This window comes from Malaya genurostris, chromosome 3, assembly GCF_030247185.1.
Source record: "Malaya genurostris strain Urasoe2022 chromosome 3, Malgen_1.1, whole genome shotgun sequence".
NCBI classification, from domain to species: Eukaryota; Metazoa; Arthropoda; class Insecta; order Diptera; family Culicidae; genus Malaya; species Malaya genurostris.
This window is the reverse complement of record NC_080572.1, coordinates 225,784,282-225,803,157: the sequence shown is the minus strand read 5'-3', so window position 1 is coordinate 225,803,157 and position 18,876 is coordinate 225,784,282. Positions and strand designations below refer to the sequence as shown.

At 35.0% G+C, this 18,876-nt stretch overlaps 1 protein-coding gene across 1 annotated transcript; it reads right to left on the bottom strand.

Moving 5' to 3' along the window:
• Nucleotides 1-1,235: 1,235 nt before the first annotated feature.
• LOC131436108 (retinaldehyde-binding protein 1-like) lies at nt 1,236-5,205 on the bottom strand. The gene is made up of 2 exons (XM_058604603.1): nt 4,399-5,205; nt 1,236-4,331 (listed from the first exon to the last, which is right to left on the bottom strand). Exons 1-2 carry the CDS (start codon nt 5,104-5,106, stop codon nt 4,089-4,091), a joined length of 951 nt encoding a protein of 316 aa, XP_058460586.1. The 5' UTR covers nt 5,107-5,205; the 3' UTR covers nt 1,236-4,088.
• Nucleotides 5,206-18,876: the final 13,671 nt, after the last annotated feature.

Genomic DNA, 18,876 nt, shown 5'->3' with positions numbered 1-18,876 from the left:
GAAGGACTTTTGATAATAGTCTCGACACTTTTGCTTCACGCCATCCACGAGAGGATGCTTTGGGAACATGGAAATATCATCGAATCAAGAGATTTTCAAATACATTATTTCAATAAAATAATTCGCGAGCCAAATTTGCTTTGATTTTTTGTTTTGTTATGAAGAATGAAAAAACAATTTTAAATTTTCGGGCTCCCACAAAAAGTCCGGGCCCGGGGGATTCCTTTCTTCTCCCCTCCTCTCTCGGCGGCCCTATCCATTTATTTTGTTCCGATTTACAGGTTCGAAATTACAACATGTGTGGCGCATTTAAAATCATATACCATTATTTAAAAAAAATTATGCAAAAATTATAAAAAAATTGGAAAAAATGCGAGAGCATGTCTTTTTTACGAACAAATGTAACGATTGGAGAATTTGAATATTAGCACGAATATTTCATGCATGGCAATTTACGAAATGTTACGTCAGTTAAGGAACACAGTCTAATCATTCCGATCACGATATAAATTGTATTGCGATATGCATACATTTTGGCGTAATAAATTTTGTGTAGTGCCATAATAAATAACGCCAATCTGAAAACGGGTTTTATTCAATCTGCAGATAATTCAGTTGAATACTTGATTTACCGATTATGTTGTAAAATTTGCAGAATTCATTTAATGTCTTTACTATTAAATCAGCTGTTTTTCGTTTCGATCGATAAAATTTTTAACATTTTTAACAATATTGGTATCCGACCGCTGTGGTGGATATCCCGATCAGAAGGTCATAACAGAATTGTAACACTCAATCATAACAGAGTTTCAACACTCAGTCTCTGTTGAATACATACACCTACACGAGCTTCGGCGAGTTGTACTGGTTGGGAAGGAAAGAAGCAATAGCATTAGCAATAGCAAGTAACGTTCGTTAGCTTGATGTGTAGGTACATTTGGGTGCCACCTTTAATTTCGTAAAGCAGTAGTGCTAAAAAGTTTAAGAACCTAAAAAAATCCCTATGCAAAATTCGAGCTAAGTCTTGAAAAATCACCATTAAAATTCACGATCTAGAATCACCATGAAATTTGCAAAATAATTTTTTTTTATGCTGAATGCATGAAACGTTAAGATCTAGGTCATCTCGAAAAAAATTTGTTTAAAAAATACGTACTGTAACTAAATGTAAAAATAATAAACTGTTCTGATTTATTGAAAGGTGGATTTTTGGTCAAGTGTTGTTTTACAAAATATTTATTTTGAATGTATTGTTTATTTCAATATGAACCAAATTTAAATAGTTCTGACTGAACAGATGTGGTGGCCCTATTGTGTACATGATTTAGTTATTGCCATTAGGACATCATTTGATTCTGCAATTCTGTGATTGTAAATTGTAAAATTGTAAACCTACTTGGGGGAAAGTAACTTATATACTAACTTAGTAACTAATATAAAGAGCGAATCGGTTCAATTGAAGATAGCATCATCGTTTAGAAGGAATATTTCGTCATCTTCAGAACAACATAAAAGATAAAGATGGAGGAATATTTTGTAAAGCAACACTTTACCAAAAAGCTAACTTAGGATCACTGATGCATCCTACTAAAACTATAAACAGGAAACTGTACATATAAAAAGCTGATTTTTAATCGAGCTCTCGATTTACTTGAAACATGCTCTTTTGCTTCAGAACAAACGATGAAGTTAGTATTCATTCTTGAAAGTATCATAGTAGAGCATACGTTGCTTTCAATTTACACGTAGAAAAACAATTCTTCTAAACACGAAATCGTTGAAATACGGAAGCAAACTATTTGTTGGTTGCAATGACCGGTTTATATATTTTGGACATTTTTTTACAAATCGAATGGATTTCAAGAAAATACTATTTTTGAATTTAAAAATCATAAATTTTTTGGTAGCGTCTTCTCATAAATTTAGTTAACACGTGCATCAGGATTTAAAAAAAAAAAGGTTTTTCGTCGTAGTTGGAATTATTAAAAGCTTTTATGCACACTTAGACTCCGTTGTTCGGTAATTTTTTTGACGAAAGCTTCCGATAATCAATAGAAATAACCGATATTTCGGTACACGGATTTTGTTTAACAAAAGTTATGTAAATTTGACGATCAGTTTCTTGCAAGTTTTCATTACTAAATTCTTTTGATAGGTTTACAATTCATACGGTAAATCAGAATAGTCGCCGAGTACGGTTAAAAACATACCGACCTACATAGGTAGAAAATAATTTCATATCACTATGTCCACTTGCTGCGATATGTGTTGGCTTATATGGTTCGAGAGTAATATCTGGTGGACTCGACGGGTTGTACAGTATTCTCGAAGGCGCTCATAATTTCGGTTTTTTTCTCGACTTTTTTTTTCAATTTTCCTTGATGTATAGTGCAATAAAATCGTTACCACGACTGATTCCAATTTTCTTCACTCGTTTCTGTGACAAATTCGAACAAACTAATCCTAAGTTGAAAATTTGTATTGATTTTTAAATCCGAATTGCATTCAAATTCAGAATTTTATCCAAAAGAAAACTATCACAAAAAATACCGAAGCATTCTTTAGATCCGTTTAGCTTACAGTGTACGGTAGTTGTTTGACAATTCCGCAAAAAATTTATTACCGAACGATCGGTAATCAATTTAATTACCGAACGTTCAGCTATTGAAAATTCGGTAAAAAATTACCGAATTCTGTGAAGTGTGTGGATTCTGATAAAATGCAAAAAGACCTTGTCTTTGGGATTCATTATCTCCAGTTCAACTGGACGGATCAATTCCGGTTTTCACACAATTTTCCTTGTTACAAGAGCTTATGAAATATTTCTGAAGTTGAACCGAAGTCTAAGACAAAACGTAAAGATAACTTATGAAATAGCTATTATAAAAATTTTTAGTCTGTCAATTAACTCATTATAATAATAATTCAATTGTTCAAACAATATTTTGACGTTTGACACAGAGGTATGAGCTGGGTTTTCAACTTATTTCCGCAAATTGGAGACTTTATTAGATCGAAAGATATTTAACATTTCCGGCATAGCGCACTCGACGTGCAACGTAAAAATATTATTCAAAAACCTGTTTTAATCCACCTAGTGGTGTAATGATGCCTTTCTCATATCAATCATGCTATCATATATAATACTGTTGTATTCTTCAAAATAATTTTCTTCTATTCTTAAAAAAATAACCGAAATCGGTTTGTTTGACCGTCTACTGATAAAGACTATCAATTGGAAAAGATTTGAGGTCGATTTAGAAAACTTTTTACGGGTTTTCGCCCTTTTCAGTGATGGTATAAAATTTGTTAACACACTTTACCTTATATTTCCGGATCCGAAAGTCGAATCAGGATGAAATTCAAGAATTACGTATGGGACCATAGGACCTTTCATGTGAATCTAATTTTGTGAAAATCGGTCGCGCCATCTATAAGAAAAGTTAGAACACATATTTTCATTTTTTTTTTGCACATTTAACCCATAACTCTGGAACCGAAAGTCGGATCCAAATAATATTCAGGAATTTTGTATGGGACTTTAAGACCTTTCATTTGAATCTAAGTTAGTGAAAAAAAACGTTACATACACACAGACATTTTGCGTACTCGACGAACTAACCCTCCGGGCTTCGGTTCAAAAGTCGGTTTTTACAGTAATTGCATAACCTTTCTATATGAGAAAGGCAAAAATTTAATTACTATTATGATACGTCAATTACCAAATTAAAAATTGTCATAGTAAGCTCTTGTAATAAAGAAGATTGTGTAAAAAAAATGAAATGACCCGACCACGGTAGAACTGGACAAGGCATTTTTGCATTTTATCTGAATTCATCAAAACTTTATAAAATTTCAACTACAACGAGAATTTTTTTTTTCGAAAATGTCGTGACATACGTGTTTAATGATTTATTATACGGAAGCTGGAAAAAAATTGGAACCGAAGTCTAGTCTCGTTAAGAATTAAATTAACAAAAAATTCCAACATGTTCTGTTGGAGCTGCAACTTTTTGTTTTGGAACACAGCTTTCATTTTTGCAATAACACAATTGCATGCAGCATTGCACCCATATTAGTGACACCTTTCAATCAATTTGCAGCTTCCGAAAACTGCCCACTGCCCCAGCATCCGCCATATCAACACTTCGATGGCTTGGCTCCGCTAGCTGTATTTGCATTTCGTCCAGCGCCAGCAACATTTCTCGCTTTTGCAACAGATGTTTCTTGAAACGCTCGTTCAGCTCTTGCAGTGGGATTATCCCACCGTATTCTTTTGGTAGCAATTTGACGTCTATATTTTGTCGCAATTCGTCCACACTGCGATGGCACTGAGAACGAAAACCGAAAAACTTGTTCCGTGAAACTGGTTAGCATTAGAAGCGCTTCACAACTTACGTAAATTCGTGACTTGAGCTTTTCACTGGCAAACGTCAAGCAGTACTTACTAACTTGACTGGCGAAGCCAGGAACGTTAACGAAATGATTCTGCTTGAGACGCGCCGGAACGCTATTAGTGACACTGCGTAGATATCCGGTCAGGTTGTCCATCGACCAGCAGGTCACGTGCGCCATGCTCATATCACTGTTGTCGAACAGGTGTGTGAAACCGGCAATTTGATTGGCCTCATCATCGAACAGCGATTCCGTAACGAGCATATTCAACCGAATCATAGAATCGGAATTGTGCTTTTGGGCGTTGAAATTCCGCACGATTCCAACTAATACTATTCGACCCTCGCTGTCTCTCGCCACCGGCAGTAAGGCACAGTAATTTATCAACTCTTGCAGATCTTTGTCGAGCGGATCCAAATTCTGACACCATTTCGGATAGGTTTGCCTCATTATCAGGTACTTCTCTAGCATTTCGCATGCTCTAAACACCGAGAACTTTTTGACACGTAGAAATCGCAATAGAAATCGATCATCTGTTCTGCAGTTTTTGATGCGATGATTTTTGGCTACCCAAGCTCGCATCTGTTCCAGAGACTGCTGGCGTACAAGGTCATCTTCGCCAAGTTCTCGTTTCGCCACTTGTACCAAGTGGGATTTTAACTCTGGAAGCTCATACAGATACGCTTCTTCTGTACATTTTTTATCCGCCATGCTGCTCACCGCGATAAACGTACGACCGACACGGAGCTACGAATCACACCGTTCGAGATACACGGATGCCACATTTCAACTGGTTGGATTCCAGTAGTGAATCGAGGATGACGTATAGATAATGTTGATTGTTCTTTAAGTGGAATGAAATGCAGTTCCGAAAGGCGTTAGACCGGTACAAAAATTAACGTTTCTGAAAATAGTGCCCCATCAAAGCACACGCCAGTTATTTGCGATTGTATTATTGTTTATTGTTTATACATTCTAATGACGCTTTCGCTTGTAGCAAAACCTATATCAGTTGTCAAATGTATAGATTTCACAGTAGTTGGGATTGAAACTGGGTTAGTTTTTACTTCAAGCGAAATCGACATAAGAATGTTATAATTTCATTAGCTAAGTAAATTTGTTCGTAACTATAGTAGTATATTAAACAACAGTTTGTGAAGGTTTTAATAAATTTCGGAGACTAACTGCTAAAACGTTAATATCGTACTCAACAAAATCAAAACATTCGCTCCGTTCTAATCCAAACTAGATGACAATCACTTTCAAAACTGGAAACAAACCTAGGCAAAAAAAAAACAATTCTTCTGACAATGCACATTTTACACTACTGAATTGTGGGGAATCTAAAATTATCATTTATTTGTAGTTGTGAAGACATCGGATCAGTATTATTGTTTTTTTTTGTTACTACCTAACCGCAACCACAGTGCAGATCAATTGACTTCAATCATGCTCAAGTGATGTCATATGCTTTCGCATAGGGAATAAAATGTGTGTGTGTTCTGCCTTTCTCATATAGAAAGGTTATGCAATCACTGTGGAAACCGGAGGGCCGAGTGTCATATGCCATTCGACTCAATTCGTCGAGCACGCAAAATGTTTGTACGTGTGTATGTGACATTTTTTTTGCAATCACCGAGAAATGATGGCTGAACCGATTTTCATGAACTTAGATTTAAATGAAAAGTCTTGTAACCCCACACAAAGCTCTTGAATTTTATTCGAATTCGACTTCCGGTTCCGGTATGACAGGGTTATATGTGCAAACCAAATGAAAATAAATGCACTTTTTTTCTCAGAGAAGGCTGAACCGATTCTCAACTTAGAATAAAATAAAAGGTTCAATTGTCCTATACAAAGTTGCCTAAATTTTATTTTGATCCGACTTCCGATTCCGACAGTTTCAGAGTGATTAGTGAAAAAAATCTTATTTCAAATTACTTCCTCACTTTTCTCAGAGATGGCGTGACCAATTCAACAGAATAAGATTCAAATGAAAGGTCTTATGGTACCATACAAAACTTTAAAATTCATCTGTATCCGACATCCGGTTCCGGAATTAAATGGTGAAGTGTGTTAAAAATTGGATAAAGTCACTTGAAGCGGCGAAACAAAACATGTAAAAAATTCTTAACTTACCTCAAAACTATTCCACTCGGTAGTCATTGTCAATAGACAACCAAACAACCCGAATCCGGCTATGCTGGTTCTCGTTTTCTGATTCTGAAAGTGAAATAATTTCTAAAATTGCCTCAAAACTATTCCGATCGGTAGTCATTGTCAGTAGATTGTAGAGATAGACTCAAAACTGGAAGTCACTTTTCTCGAACCAACTTTTGAACTACTGGTTCCCAGATTCCGGTTTCAAAAGTACCTCTTTCGTTTCTTCAAAGATGGCCTAACCGACCTGAGTACTGTTTCACTTTGTTGGTTATACTAGTTTATGGACAAACCATTTTGTTTCTTAAGAATCAAAGAAAGTTATTTTGAAGAACACATTTATAAGTGTAACAATATGTGAGAAATGAGAAAGGCATCAATACACCACCAGGTGCATTGAAACAGGTTTTGTATATTTGCAATACTAGGACTGTTTACTTACGCAGGCAGACAAATGTGATTGTATTAAATTCAAATTTCGCCAAATTACTGAAACTTTGTCAATACACGATATTATTTGATTCATATGTTTTGGTATTTCGACGAGAAGCTCTAGTTGTGGGAACTTGAGTTATTTGCAGTGTATGATCAGATAAATAGAATGAAAAACCTTGTAGTAGGTAATGTTAGAGACATAACCGCGAGATTGACGTAGGACTTTTTAAGTTAATCATTTCAATAGGATTTAAGTTCAATTTGTTTTTAAGTCCTGTAAATTGTTTTGAAAGTATACGAGTACATTTAACAATCACTGGATGATACAAAGAGAAAGCATGAAATCACGAATTGTGATATGGATGAGAATATTGATTTTGTTGATTGTACTTAAGAATAGCACCAAATCTTTGGATATTTCTGTTTGTTAGTATTTTGCTCAAAATGAATATGTTGGATAGTTCAGTTAATAAAGCTGCAACAATTAATTACCCAAAAAATAAGTGTTTTAGGAAAATTTCATTAAACTGTTTCAACTAAACATTTTCTTCAAAACAAGCATCTGATCAAAATGAACCCAGAGCTATATTTTTGACTGATATAACCTTTGTCTAAATGTTTTCATATGATAAATAATTGCATGTTATATGGTGATAAGCCTTAGAGAATTCACTCTACTGGCAATAGCGATCGCGAGGAATGTATTATTTTTAACAGAGAGCAACCGGAATAAAAAGGCGGGTGGGTAATGTCAGAGACATAACTGGATGTCGTGAATACGAAAAGAACTGACATGTTCCCTAACACTTCCGAATATCAATTAGGTGATCAATTGTATAAATTATGCAAGCATTCCCCCTTTTCACATTTTTCGCAAAAATAAGAAGGCTTCACTTGATCTCGATAACTGTGAATTTCACACAGCGAAAAGTGCACAAATCTAACCAAACTGTTCTTGATTTGCACTAAACTGAGAATAATTACCTTCGATTTGCGAACAACAAACCCTAATCGTTCTTTAGAAAACTTTTGAGCCATTTGAACGGCTGATTTTGTGAAATGCTCTCCATCGTTGTTTTTTCACCAATGCTAATGACTGGCAGCTGTGACATAATCGCTCTTGTCGAAAGCGAAACTAGCTGTGCAGACGACACAAAACACATCTGCTCGCAGTGGCGATAGAATCTAAACTGATTCAATTTTTGTTAAGAGGTTTCTTTTTATGTGATTTCGTTTGTAGTTTTTTCACTAATGGGCGGTCCTAACGGCTATAAAAATAGCCGCATACAGAATTTTAATGTCAATTATTTTATTTCGGATTTGCATTTCATTGAAAGAAACTATCAGGGTGCTGTACGGGATTCATTCCTGCCTTTCAGAAGGACCAAATTGTGGAACTCACTACGATATTAAACACTGTTCGGAACATTTTCCTCAAACGATTTATTGTACAGCAGCAGATATTTTGTTCTCTTCCTCAGAACGCGTTCTGATTGGCTGGTGTTGATGTGGGTTAAATGAGACAGGTTTTTCAATAGTGTACTATTGAAATACTTCAATGCTTTTGCTATACACGTTTAAGTTGAAAAATTTTGATTCTATTGGTAGTTAGATTATATAAATCATTTCACAGATCACTGAGCTATGAGCTTTAAAAAAACAAGAAAGGCAAACGCGCCTTATGAATTATCCTCTTTGATACTCGTTTATACCAAACATTTCAGAACAGTTTAATTTTAAATTATTTGAGATTATGTCACAAAACTGAAAATTTTATCATAAAATTGTGATCATATTTCCGATGGCATGTAGCAAAAATTATGTTGATTCGTTAGATACAACAATAGATATTCACGATTCAAAACTTATCACTCTCTCAGAGGGTAAATTTTGAAAAGGCACCCCATAGTAAAGTAAGTCGTATTCACGACAAAAGAGAAATATTTTTCTGGAAAAAGAAGCCAGTTGTCCGGTCCTGTCCTAGGTTCTAAACAGCTTTTAAACAACTGAAATTCGGTGACTCATCATTTTCTTCGGTGCAAAACAGCGATGTGAATTAGTGCATGTGCTCATACCCGCATAGCGTTTTGGCTACCTGGGCAGCCATGGCCACCAGACGGCTACCAAAATTGATTCAGTGACGGTTGTCAATACCAATTTGACAAAACAAAGTCGCCTGTATCTAAGTTAGCCGAGCGTTTTCATCTTCTCACCTTCGCTGAAAATGTCAAATATTTCAATGTGGAAAAATCCTGGTGGATACGGTTGTATCGTTTGAGTTGTATATCTGGCAGCGGTGAGGCAGTCGGTCACCAGAATGTCTGCCAGCCATATTTTTCCAGCTGGCAGCGTTTAGTCAGTCATCTGGCAGCCATGCGTATGCGGGTATGTAGAAGCAGTAACAATTTGTTGAATGTTTGGCGATTATTCGTGACCAGAAATCCCCCAGAAAACGGGATAAAGTTCCTCGTAACGCTAATCTACTGCATGAAATTGATTGGATTCCGGTATGATATATTTCTTTAAATATTCAATGTCTTATTGAGCCTTCACTTCCGTTGTATCATAACATAATGTTGAAATCAATAAATCCATGATAACGGATTTTAACTGGAATGTTTGTTTTATATTTAAAATTTTATTTAAATTAATTGTGTAAAATCTCGGCGAGTTGCAAAAATACCGATAATTTCGGTAAAAGTGAAGAAGATCTCGGTAATTTATAGTCTTCCTGAAACCGAAAATATCGGTAAATGCAAAGTACCTGTCAAATGAAAAATAACTAGAATTTCAGGTCTTGGCAAAGTTTTGCCGAGATTCGGGAAAAATATCTAAGTGTGTATGAAATGTTCACATCGCACTCATTATTGTAGGTCCCTAAACTATACGTAGTCTCAGTGAAATTCAGCTATTGAAGATCTGACTTTCCTGTAAAAAATCTTATAGTGGCACCATCTTTTTCGAAACACTCACTTGTTCGTCTGTGGCACTGGGCTAAAACGAACATACCTTGCTGTGTACAGTAATTTGTATGAGGGTTACAAAGGGTTCAAACGAAGATGTTATTTCCCAACAGTGCACAGTGGAAAAAAACGATCAAAAATGCGACTTAAGAATTTTATAAAAATCTAAGCAATTATTTTCAATGTTTGTATTTCTTATGCAAATTTTTCTGTAGAATTTATGGTAGTTAGAAGATCCGCAAAATTCACTGTCATGCCCGTTTTGTTCCAATTCCTCTTTTTTCCGACTTTACTTCGAAAACTAACTGTGAAATTCTGGAAAAAATTAAATCCGACCAATCGGAAGGTATTCATGTTCATGTTCACCATCTTACATGTTCATAAGTAAGATAAATGGAATGTTTTTAATAAGATTGATTGCAAATAACTGTATTCTGTTTTACCCTTCGTCATCTTCTCCCATGAATTTACAGAAAAGAAGTTCTACTGATCGGTGTTTGGACCAGTTATGGTTAAACAAAGAAGTTCTATGTTTCGCATATAACCTCAAAAAATAATTACCAAATAGTCTCCATGATCGCATGCTTCGCGCTACATCGTTTTACCCCAGTTTTCCCATATATATTGTTGAATTAAGATTTACAATCCCGAAGCAGATCCAATATGACCTACAAATATTGGTTCATATTACGCAGAAAACTTCAGTGATCCAAGTACACATAAGTGGAATGACAGTACTAGTTCGTTTAACCCTCTTTACCCCAATGTATGTCATAAGTTGTATCTATGGGTGAACTCTTTTTCGTATTTCGAACGCAGGCTGATTGCGGTTAATGAAAATTGATTGATATTACGAAGAAAAGCGCAATAATAAGATTACAAATGGATTCAATGACCGCACGAATTCTGTTATACCGTTTTACCCTAATTTTTTTTAATTGATCCGTAATATTTTTTCAATTCCGCCTTTTGATCTACCATTCGGAAGCAGATCGTTAATCGTCACATATTTGAATCCGCAAATGCACGAGAGTCTTCTTTGATTGATCTTTATTAGGAACAAACACCGAACACGCGAACCCAGAATATAGACTCTATTTGTCTGGATTTGTTTTGTAGCAGACGAAATGTATGCATCCCAAATGTATGCAATTTTATGTTTGTACAAGCTTGCGATACGGATATCGATATTTAAGCTTCTCTTAGCCAAGCTTGTGTTCAAGTTTTGTATGCAAGCAGTTATTTTTATAGCGTTTCTATACCATTACTACCATTCTGCGATTTCGGTTGAAGCGATAAACTTTTTCTCATTATCAATCGAGTTCATCTTATATAAATTAGAAATAATTCTTATGCACTCAAAATATACCCTGGGGTAGTTGTTAATTTCTCAGGCGAAACGACATAGGGTAAGGGCTCCCTATTTCATCTCATTTGTAAGGACGTCGCCTTCAAACCCCGATTTAGCCACTAAAATCACTGTAACTATTTCATATTACTGCTTCATTCGCCTTGCTCCACGTTGAAAATTGATTCACATTTCTTGAAAATTGAACTAATATTTATAAAACACCTAAAAACACTAATGATGTTTTCACTACTCTGCTCCTAATTTCATCTCAATGGATTTTTATCCATCCTATCGTTGATCTTTTATTCATCCTATAAATTAGCAATGGCGACAGCAATCAAAACAAAATATTCCACTATTACACTCTCACCCGCATTCGCATGGCTGCCAGATGGCTGACTAAACGCTGCCAGCTGGAAAAATATGGCTTGCAGACATTCTGGTGACCGACTGCCTTACCGCTGCCAGATATACAACTCAAACGATACAACCGTGCCCACCAGGATTTTTCCACATTATTATTATTGGTAAAAAAATTTACTCGTTGAATTATCTTTTTAATGGGGCAATGACTTACGGAGATCTAAAGAACTATCTTTTAACATCATTTTATTAGTGAAAACAGATAGAACAGATATAGACTTTCTATGCAAAGTAATACATATTTTCTATGAGAATACCTGGCATCTCTGTGCACAGCCTATGAAACACACACACTTCACAGCGTTATGTTGACGTATAGCGGAATGAAACCAGTGCTACTAGATTTGCCACAATGATTATTTCATTAGTATTTAACACGCTCTTTCTGGTAATATTCGAAGCCAAACCAGTTTTATTTAAATATTAATATCAATAATTTAATTAAACTAATGTCACGGATACCATAAACATATTTTTTGATAATAATTTGAAGAAGAAAAACAATTTATTTTTTGTAACAATATGAGATAACTTGGCAACTTTGCGAAACCAAATAAGATGAAAACAAAGCGCAATAAAGTGAATTAAGTGAAAAACTTTCATCTCATATTTTTAAAGACTTTTATTGTTTGTCGGGAAATTTTTGAAGTTTTACATCGTTAATTAAACAAGTGGCAAGTGAACATTACTAATTATGAAGTCATCCAGCATTCAATGGTAGTGTAATTGTGCGAAAAAGTGATCATGTTTTGAGACGAATCGATTAGTAGATAATCAGAAACATGACGAACTGTAAATCTTGAGACGAAAATGTGTCCTAAATTGAAAAGTGAGTTTATTTTAAATGAAAAAAACCCAACACGAAGAACTTAAAACCATTTCTTTCAATAGGAAAGTGTGACAATAGTTTTTATAATCATTTTAAAACATTTCACAGTTTGGTTCAGGTAGGTTGTAGAATATTATTCATGTTCAAAGTAATGAGGTGAAGGGATGAGATGGAAATAGGAGCTCAGATGAAATAGGGAGCCGTTGCCCTAATATGGAATTTCATCCGATCTTGCATGACACAAGATCAGAGCATATCAATTAAAGCTTCAAATCGTTTTATGGCACTTTTTGTCTCGCTGTCTAGCAACAACCTACCTCTAGCATGCTACGCGTAGGACTGAAACGTTAGCTATAATTTTGCTTATATATATATATAGCTTCGCGTACTTTCAACAGTTTCGCTTTTGCATCGATTGACCAATCAAAGCGATGCTTTCCCTTTGATATATCGCTTACTCCTTCAAAACCGTCGACTATGGCTGGGAAATCCAGTATGCCGAAGAGTTTTTGCAGGCAAAATAGGATACTGCTAGCTATTAATCAACATTTCAATGATATACAATTAAAAATGCATGGCTATGGACATTCAAATCAATACTTAGAAATATTTTCAATCAAATGGTGACATAATATTAATAATTGATACAAAATTGACTGAGCTGTAATTGTTCAAAACCTGACCATATTTCTACTTGTATTTTTCTTGAGTTTCTAATTTGCACCCCTATATAGAAAACAAAAATGTGTTCCACATTAAAACTTCAACGATCCAAATACATTTTATGGTTCATAACTGTCATTGAAGGTTTTATAACAGCTTTGAGGTAAAATTTTTCTGAATCCTGAAAGGAATCTGGTCGAATCGATTATTAATAAAATAAATTGATTATATTATAGTAACATTTTGTTGAAAATACGCATTGGCTTAGGCAGCTCTTTGAACATTTTCGCAGTAACATGATCGATGTACGTTGATTTGAAAAATTATTTAAAACAATTAAAGTGAAAAAAATATGTTTTCATTCTTTGGTTTTTTTGCACAGATAATTATTTCTCTATTTTCTCATAACCACTGACAGTGATTCTACGACAGATTGATACGACTTATGAAATAAATTGGGGTAAAACGGTATAACAAGATTCTTGCGGTCATTGAATCCATTTGTAATCTTATTTTTGCGCTTTTCTTCGTAATATCAATCGATTTTCGATAACCGCAATCAGCCTGCTTTCGGTATGCCAAAAAAAGTTTAAACAGAAAACTCTTTTTGATATAAATTGGGGTAAAACGGGTTAGACAGGCTAGTACTATCATTCCCATTGTGTTTGATTGGATCACAGATGTTTTGCACGTAATATGAATTAATATTGATAGATCGTATTGGATCTGCTTTTGGATTGAAGATCATATTTCAACTAAATATATTAACTAGAAAAGAAATTGGGTAAAACGGTAAAACGAGTTTGCTGCTGTCATTAAAACTATATGTAATCGATTTGTTAGACTTTTTTACATCAGAAAAATTCTATTCGCTCTTCTGCAAGTTCTTCGGTTTTATGTTATATAGTTAAGCTTGAATACAAAGCAGTATAAAAAGGGAACTTGGGTTAAAATGAACATGATAGCGTTTCGTGCGGTCCTACTAAATACATGGAATCGATTTTACTGACCATTTTACACCAAAAAAGTGCTTTGTGGTTAGCTGTATCATGCCTCCAAAATAATCGTCGCGTTTTTGGTCCATTTTTTCCCACTGTGCAGTGGCTTGTGTTCAGCAACTAAAATTTTGGAATTTTTTCGAGGCCTGTATGCTGTATGAACTAAAAGTGTGTATGTGTTAGCTCTCTTTCTCCTCTTTCTGCTAGCATTTTCTGTTTTGTTCATGCTTGCTCAGTTTTGCTCAAAATGCCGGCATTTCTAAGCCATGGTTTAAGCCATATGGGTTGGCAATCAATCAAGATGTGTATCAGAACGAATGTTTGTAGAAAGTTTTGATCACGTTTTTTTCAAAAACATCATGCTGATGGACAATACGTGTTTTGGCCGGATAAAGCGTCATCGTATTTCGCCAAAACACACAATCGTTCCTGAATACCCATTCGATTCCATTTGTACCCAAAAACCACAACCCGATAAATCTGCCTCAGTGTCGCCTAATCGAAGATTTCTTCGGGGTTTTGAGCTCCTTGGTGTACAAAAATAACTGGAGAGCCACGAATTGCCAACAGTTGATTGGTAGAATCAAGAGATGCATTCGCAAAGTTGACATGAAGGCCGCACAACGCTCCTGTTCCGACATCAAACGGAAGCTTCGCCGAACATCCGATTACGGACCGTTTTCAAATGTTCACTAATTTTTTCCAACAATGAACAATGTATCTTTAATTTCAATAAATCAGATCATCTCCAAGTATGTCTGTCTTTTTTTGACAGCTTGAGAAAGAAATTCCAAAATTTTAGTTGCCACCCGTTAGGTTAGGTTTTTCTACATGTTTATAATGCGGAATAGTACATTTGAAGCGTAGAATATGATAGCTTAAATATTGTGATTGTTGAAGGGAAAATGGTTTGTAACGGAATGACTCGAATAGATTCGGGTTGAGAAATCTGAACATATTCAGTGGTGTCATCCTCATGACAGTAATTTGAAAAGTGTGGTCGTTAACAAAGGTATCATTTATTCGCTGCCGAAAACACCGCATGACGATAATGCATTTCTTGTCGTCAATTTTGTTATACAAATGCGATAATTATCGTTAATGTTTTATAATTGCCACGTTCGCTTCGCAATGAACACTAGTAAGAAAATTAGATTTGGTTTCCGAAACCAAAGGTAACAAGTTCAAATTTTGATCTGGAAGAATCCCATGTAAACTAAATCTAGACATTTGCTATGCAACATTATTTGCACGCTGACAATCAACTTTGTATTCTGTTGAAGTAGAAGACTAAGTTTCATATCAGAATGTAGCACTTACAGTTAGTTTTACTTTCGTATGACTAATCGAATGATAGTAAATTCCTCCCACAATTGTAGATGATTCCGTTGATTGTGTGCAAGACTCATATATGGGCATTCGCTCTAAAGTTCTATCATAGCTGAAAGAAATATTACTCCGCGGCAAGTGATGAGAAGGTGCAATAAGTGCGAGAAAATAAATCAGCTGATTAGATGATGTACATATAACAATAGGCTAGGAAAACGTATACACTGTACACTGTAATGAAGTAATTACGTGTAAATACTGTTATTAAGTTAGATTTTTGAGAGACAGAATAATGCTTCACATGTATGACGCATCTGGTTTAATTCTACCAACACAGTGGTAGTGACTGATCGTGTCGTAACTGAACGGAGATTGTAATTAATTTCTTCGAATAAAATTTTAGTCAAAAAATCTTTCGTTTTTTTAATAATACATATTGAACGCAGTGATGCAAAAACAGGTTTAATAAGAGTTGTAATAAATAGAACTTACGAATTGAAGTACTAAGCGTTAGTGTTGCCATTTATTACATTGTGATACATAAATGCTTGCTGATTTGAAATTTAAATGAAACACATGCTAAATTATGAAAAGGCCAAATTTTTTTTATTTATTAGATAATTTCATTGCATTTAAATATGATTTCGGGCATATGGCCGTCACTACTCACAATTTGTCATTGCTGAAATGCGCCAAAATGATTGAAAAAGTAGTCATTCAAACATTTGAGGGCATCTTTCAGCAAAGACATGTTTAATATAGGTTTCTAAAGCGTCAATCGTTGCTGGTTTATCCACATAAATCAATGATTTCACGTATCCCCACCAAAAATAATCGAATGGCGTCGAATCACACGAACGCGGAGGCCAATTCACTGGTCCATTTCTCGAAATAATGTTGTGGTTGAAATGTGCTTTCAATAAGTCGATTGTTTCGGCCGCAGTATGACAAGTGGCACCATCCTGTTGAACCACATTTCGTGCTCATACATATCTTGAAGATTTGACAACAAAAATTCATTGATCGTAGTTCTGTATCCATCTCCATTCACGGTTGTTCAGCCAATAGACCGCACCAAACCGTATATTTATTGGGATGCATCGGTAGATCCTGAACGGAGTGTGTGGATTATTTCATTTTGCTTGACGTATCCATTTACTCAAAAATGCGGCTCATGACTGAAGAAAATTTTGCACTATAAACAGTTTTAATTGAACAATGATTGTGAAAATAATTTCTACGATTTGGAAGCGTTATTCTGGAGTTAACCTATTCAAGATGGTTTGCCAAATAATACTGAGTAGAGACGTCATTTTACACTATCAAAACTACTTTCAGACAATAGAGTTCCCCGATTTTCACGATTACATTCTACTTACTAGCAGAAACAGATTCAAGGGTATATCGGAATTTACCAATAGCCGATTCAAAGATTTCATGAACCAGGAAACATTCATAAAACAAAGTTCGTGTGAAATTTTTGGGATTCATACACAGATAAAAATATTTTGTGAATTTACATTTATTTTTATGCACATATTTGGAGCAGGTAATTAAACATAAAATTACTTTACAATTCTGTACGTTTCAATATAATTTAGATGCAAAACTAAGCGTCCAATGAAAGATACAGTTCTATTTATTGAAAATTCAATGCAATTCAATTTAGTTTTGCATAGACAATGATTTTCAATCAAACTCTCGATTCAACCCATGAGTATTCCATGTTACTATTGATTTATATCAAACCGTGATGCTATTATTTCCAATTGGCACGAAAATTGAATATTGTGCATGGACAGAACTCTAAAAGAGTTCTCTAAGATGCTTTGTTTTCAACTTGATAAAGATTTCAATATTCAATATCAAGGAAAAACAACTGTAAGACAGAAATAAACACGCCGTTCAAATCAAATCTTCAGTTTCATCAAATAAACGGCGGGTGGGTAATGTCAGTGTCATCCGAATATCCGAATGACATGAATACGAATAAAAGGCTTCGTTGAAGTTTTTCGATGTTAAATACTATAGAGTGCTTTTACTTCGAAGGCGAAGGAGTAGTTTGACCTGCACTTGAAATCTGGACATGAACTGTCGACTAGAATTCTATAACTGAATTTTGGATTCCACACTTGGATTCTGAATCCGGAATTCTTGACCTAAATTTTTTACCTAGATTCTGGACCAAGATTCCGATCTTGGATTCTGCATCAGGTCCTAAATTGTAAGCTAGACTAAACCCGGAATTTTGGATTTGGACCTGAATTCTGAACCTGGATTTAGCTCCTGGACTTGAATTCAGCCCCGAGGGTCAGAAGAAAAGAAAATTGCTAAGAGATTTTTGCTATTATCTTAATTTGGAAAAGAAAGTAATTTTCTCTTCTACGTTTTTGTGAGAGAAATCCTGAAAAATTCTTTTAGTGAAAAAAAATCACCAAAAATATAAAAAAAATGTTACGTTTCTTGTTCGATCAATCATCTTTCAATGCGATTCCTCTAAATGATGAAAGAACATTAACAAAACCGGTCCATTTACAAGTTCTTACAACGTGGGGGTATATTGGCTTATATAATATTTTAGCACAATTAACTTCAAACACAACCGGTATCCTTGCGGTACCAAACCCCTGAATAAATAATTAACTTTGAAATTCACAAGAAAATATTTAATGGATAAGCCTACTCTAGATAAATAACATATTTTAGAATCTCATCAATCAACTATCAGGCAAGTAAATACTTTAACCGACAAGTATCTGTTTAGAGAATCTTATTTTGGTTTCGAGCAAGGAGAAAATGTGGCTGAATGATTTTCCGCTGTGTGGCTAATAATTTCCTCTAGGTTCCTTTGATCCACAAAAAAAGCATTAACTCGTTGACTGCCAACTACGAGATAACTCGTATATTCCGTATATTCTGAGAATGGTCGTGGCAGTCAACGTGTTAAACATAAAGTTTTGGTACATATTCGTTAGTCGGACGCAAGAAAAATATACCTAATGCGGCCGGACTTGCATTTTAGACCAGAATTCTAGTCCTAAATTCTGGACCTGAACATGGATTCTGCTTCTGGTCCTAGATTCTGCATCTGAGTTTCGGATCTGGAATCTGAATTAGAATGTGTATTCTGGACTAGATATTTGTATTTGGAATCTGCAGTTACCTGGATACCTGGATTATGGACCAGAATGCTTCACCTGGAGTCTGTACCCTTATTTTGGATTCTGGACCAAGATTCTAAGCCTTCTGGTTAAAACCATGATTCTGGACCCGAATTCGGGTTATGGACTAGTATTCTGGACCAAAATTCGTCTACTGGATTTTCGAACT

Excerpts from the sequence above, each read along its gene's own strand:
- LOC131436108 (XM_058604603.1), bottom strand. The coding sequence starts at position 5,106 with ATGGCGGATAAAAAATGTACAGAAGAAGCGTATCTGTATGAGCTTCCA. Across the intron at positions 4,332-4,398 it reads AGCTCAAGTCACGAATTTAC|TGCCATCGCAGTGTGGACGA; the intron begins GTAAGTTGTGAA and ends TTTCGTTCTCAG.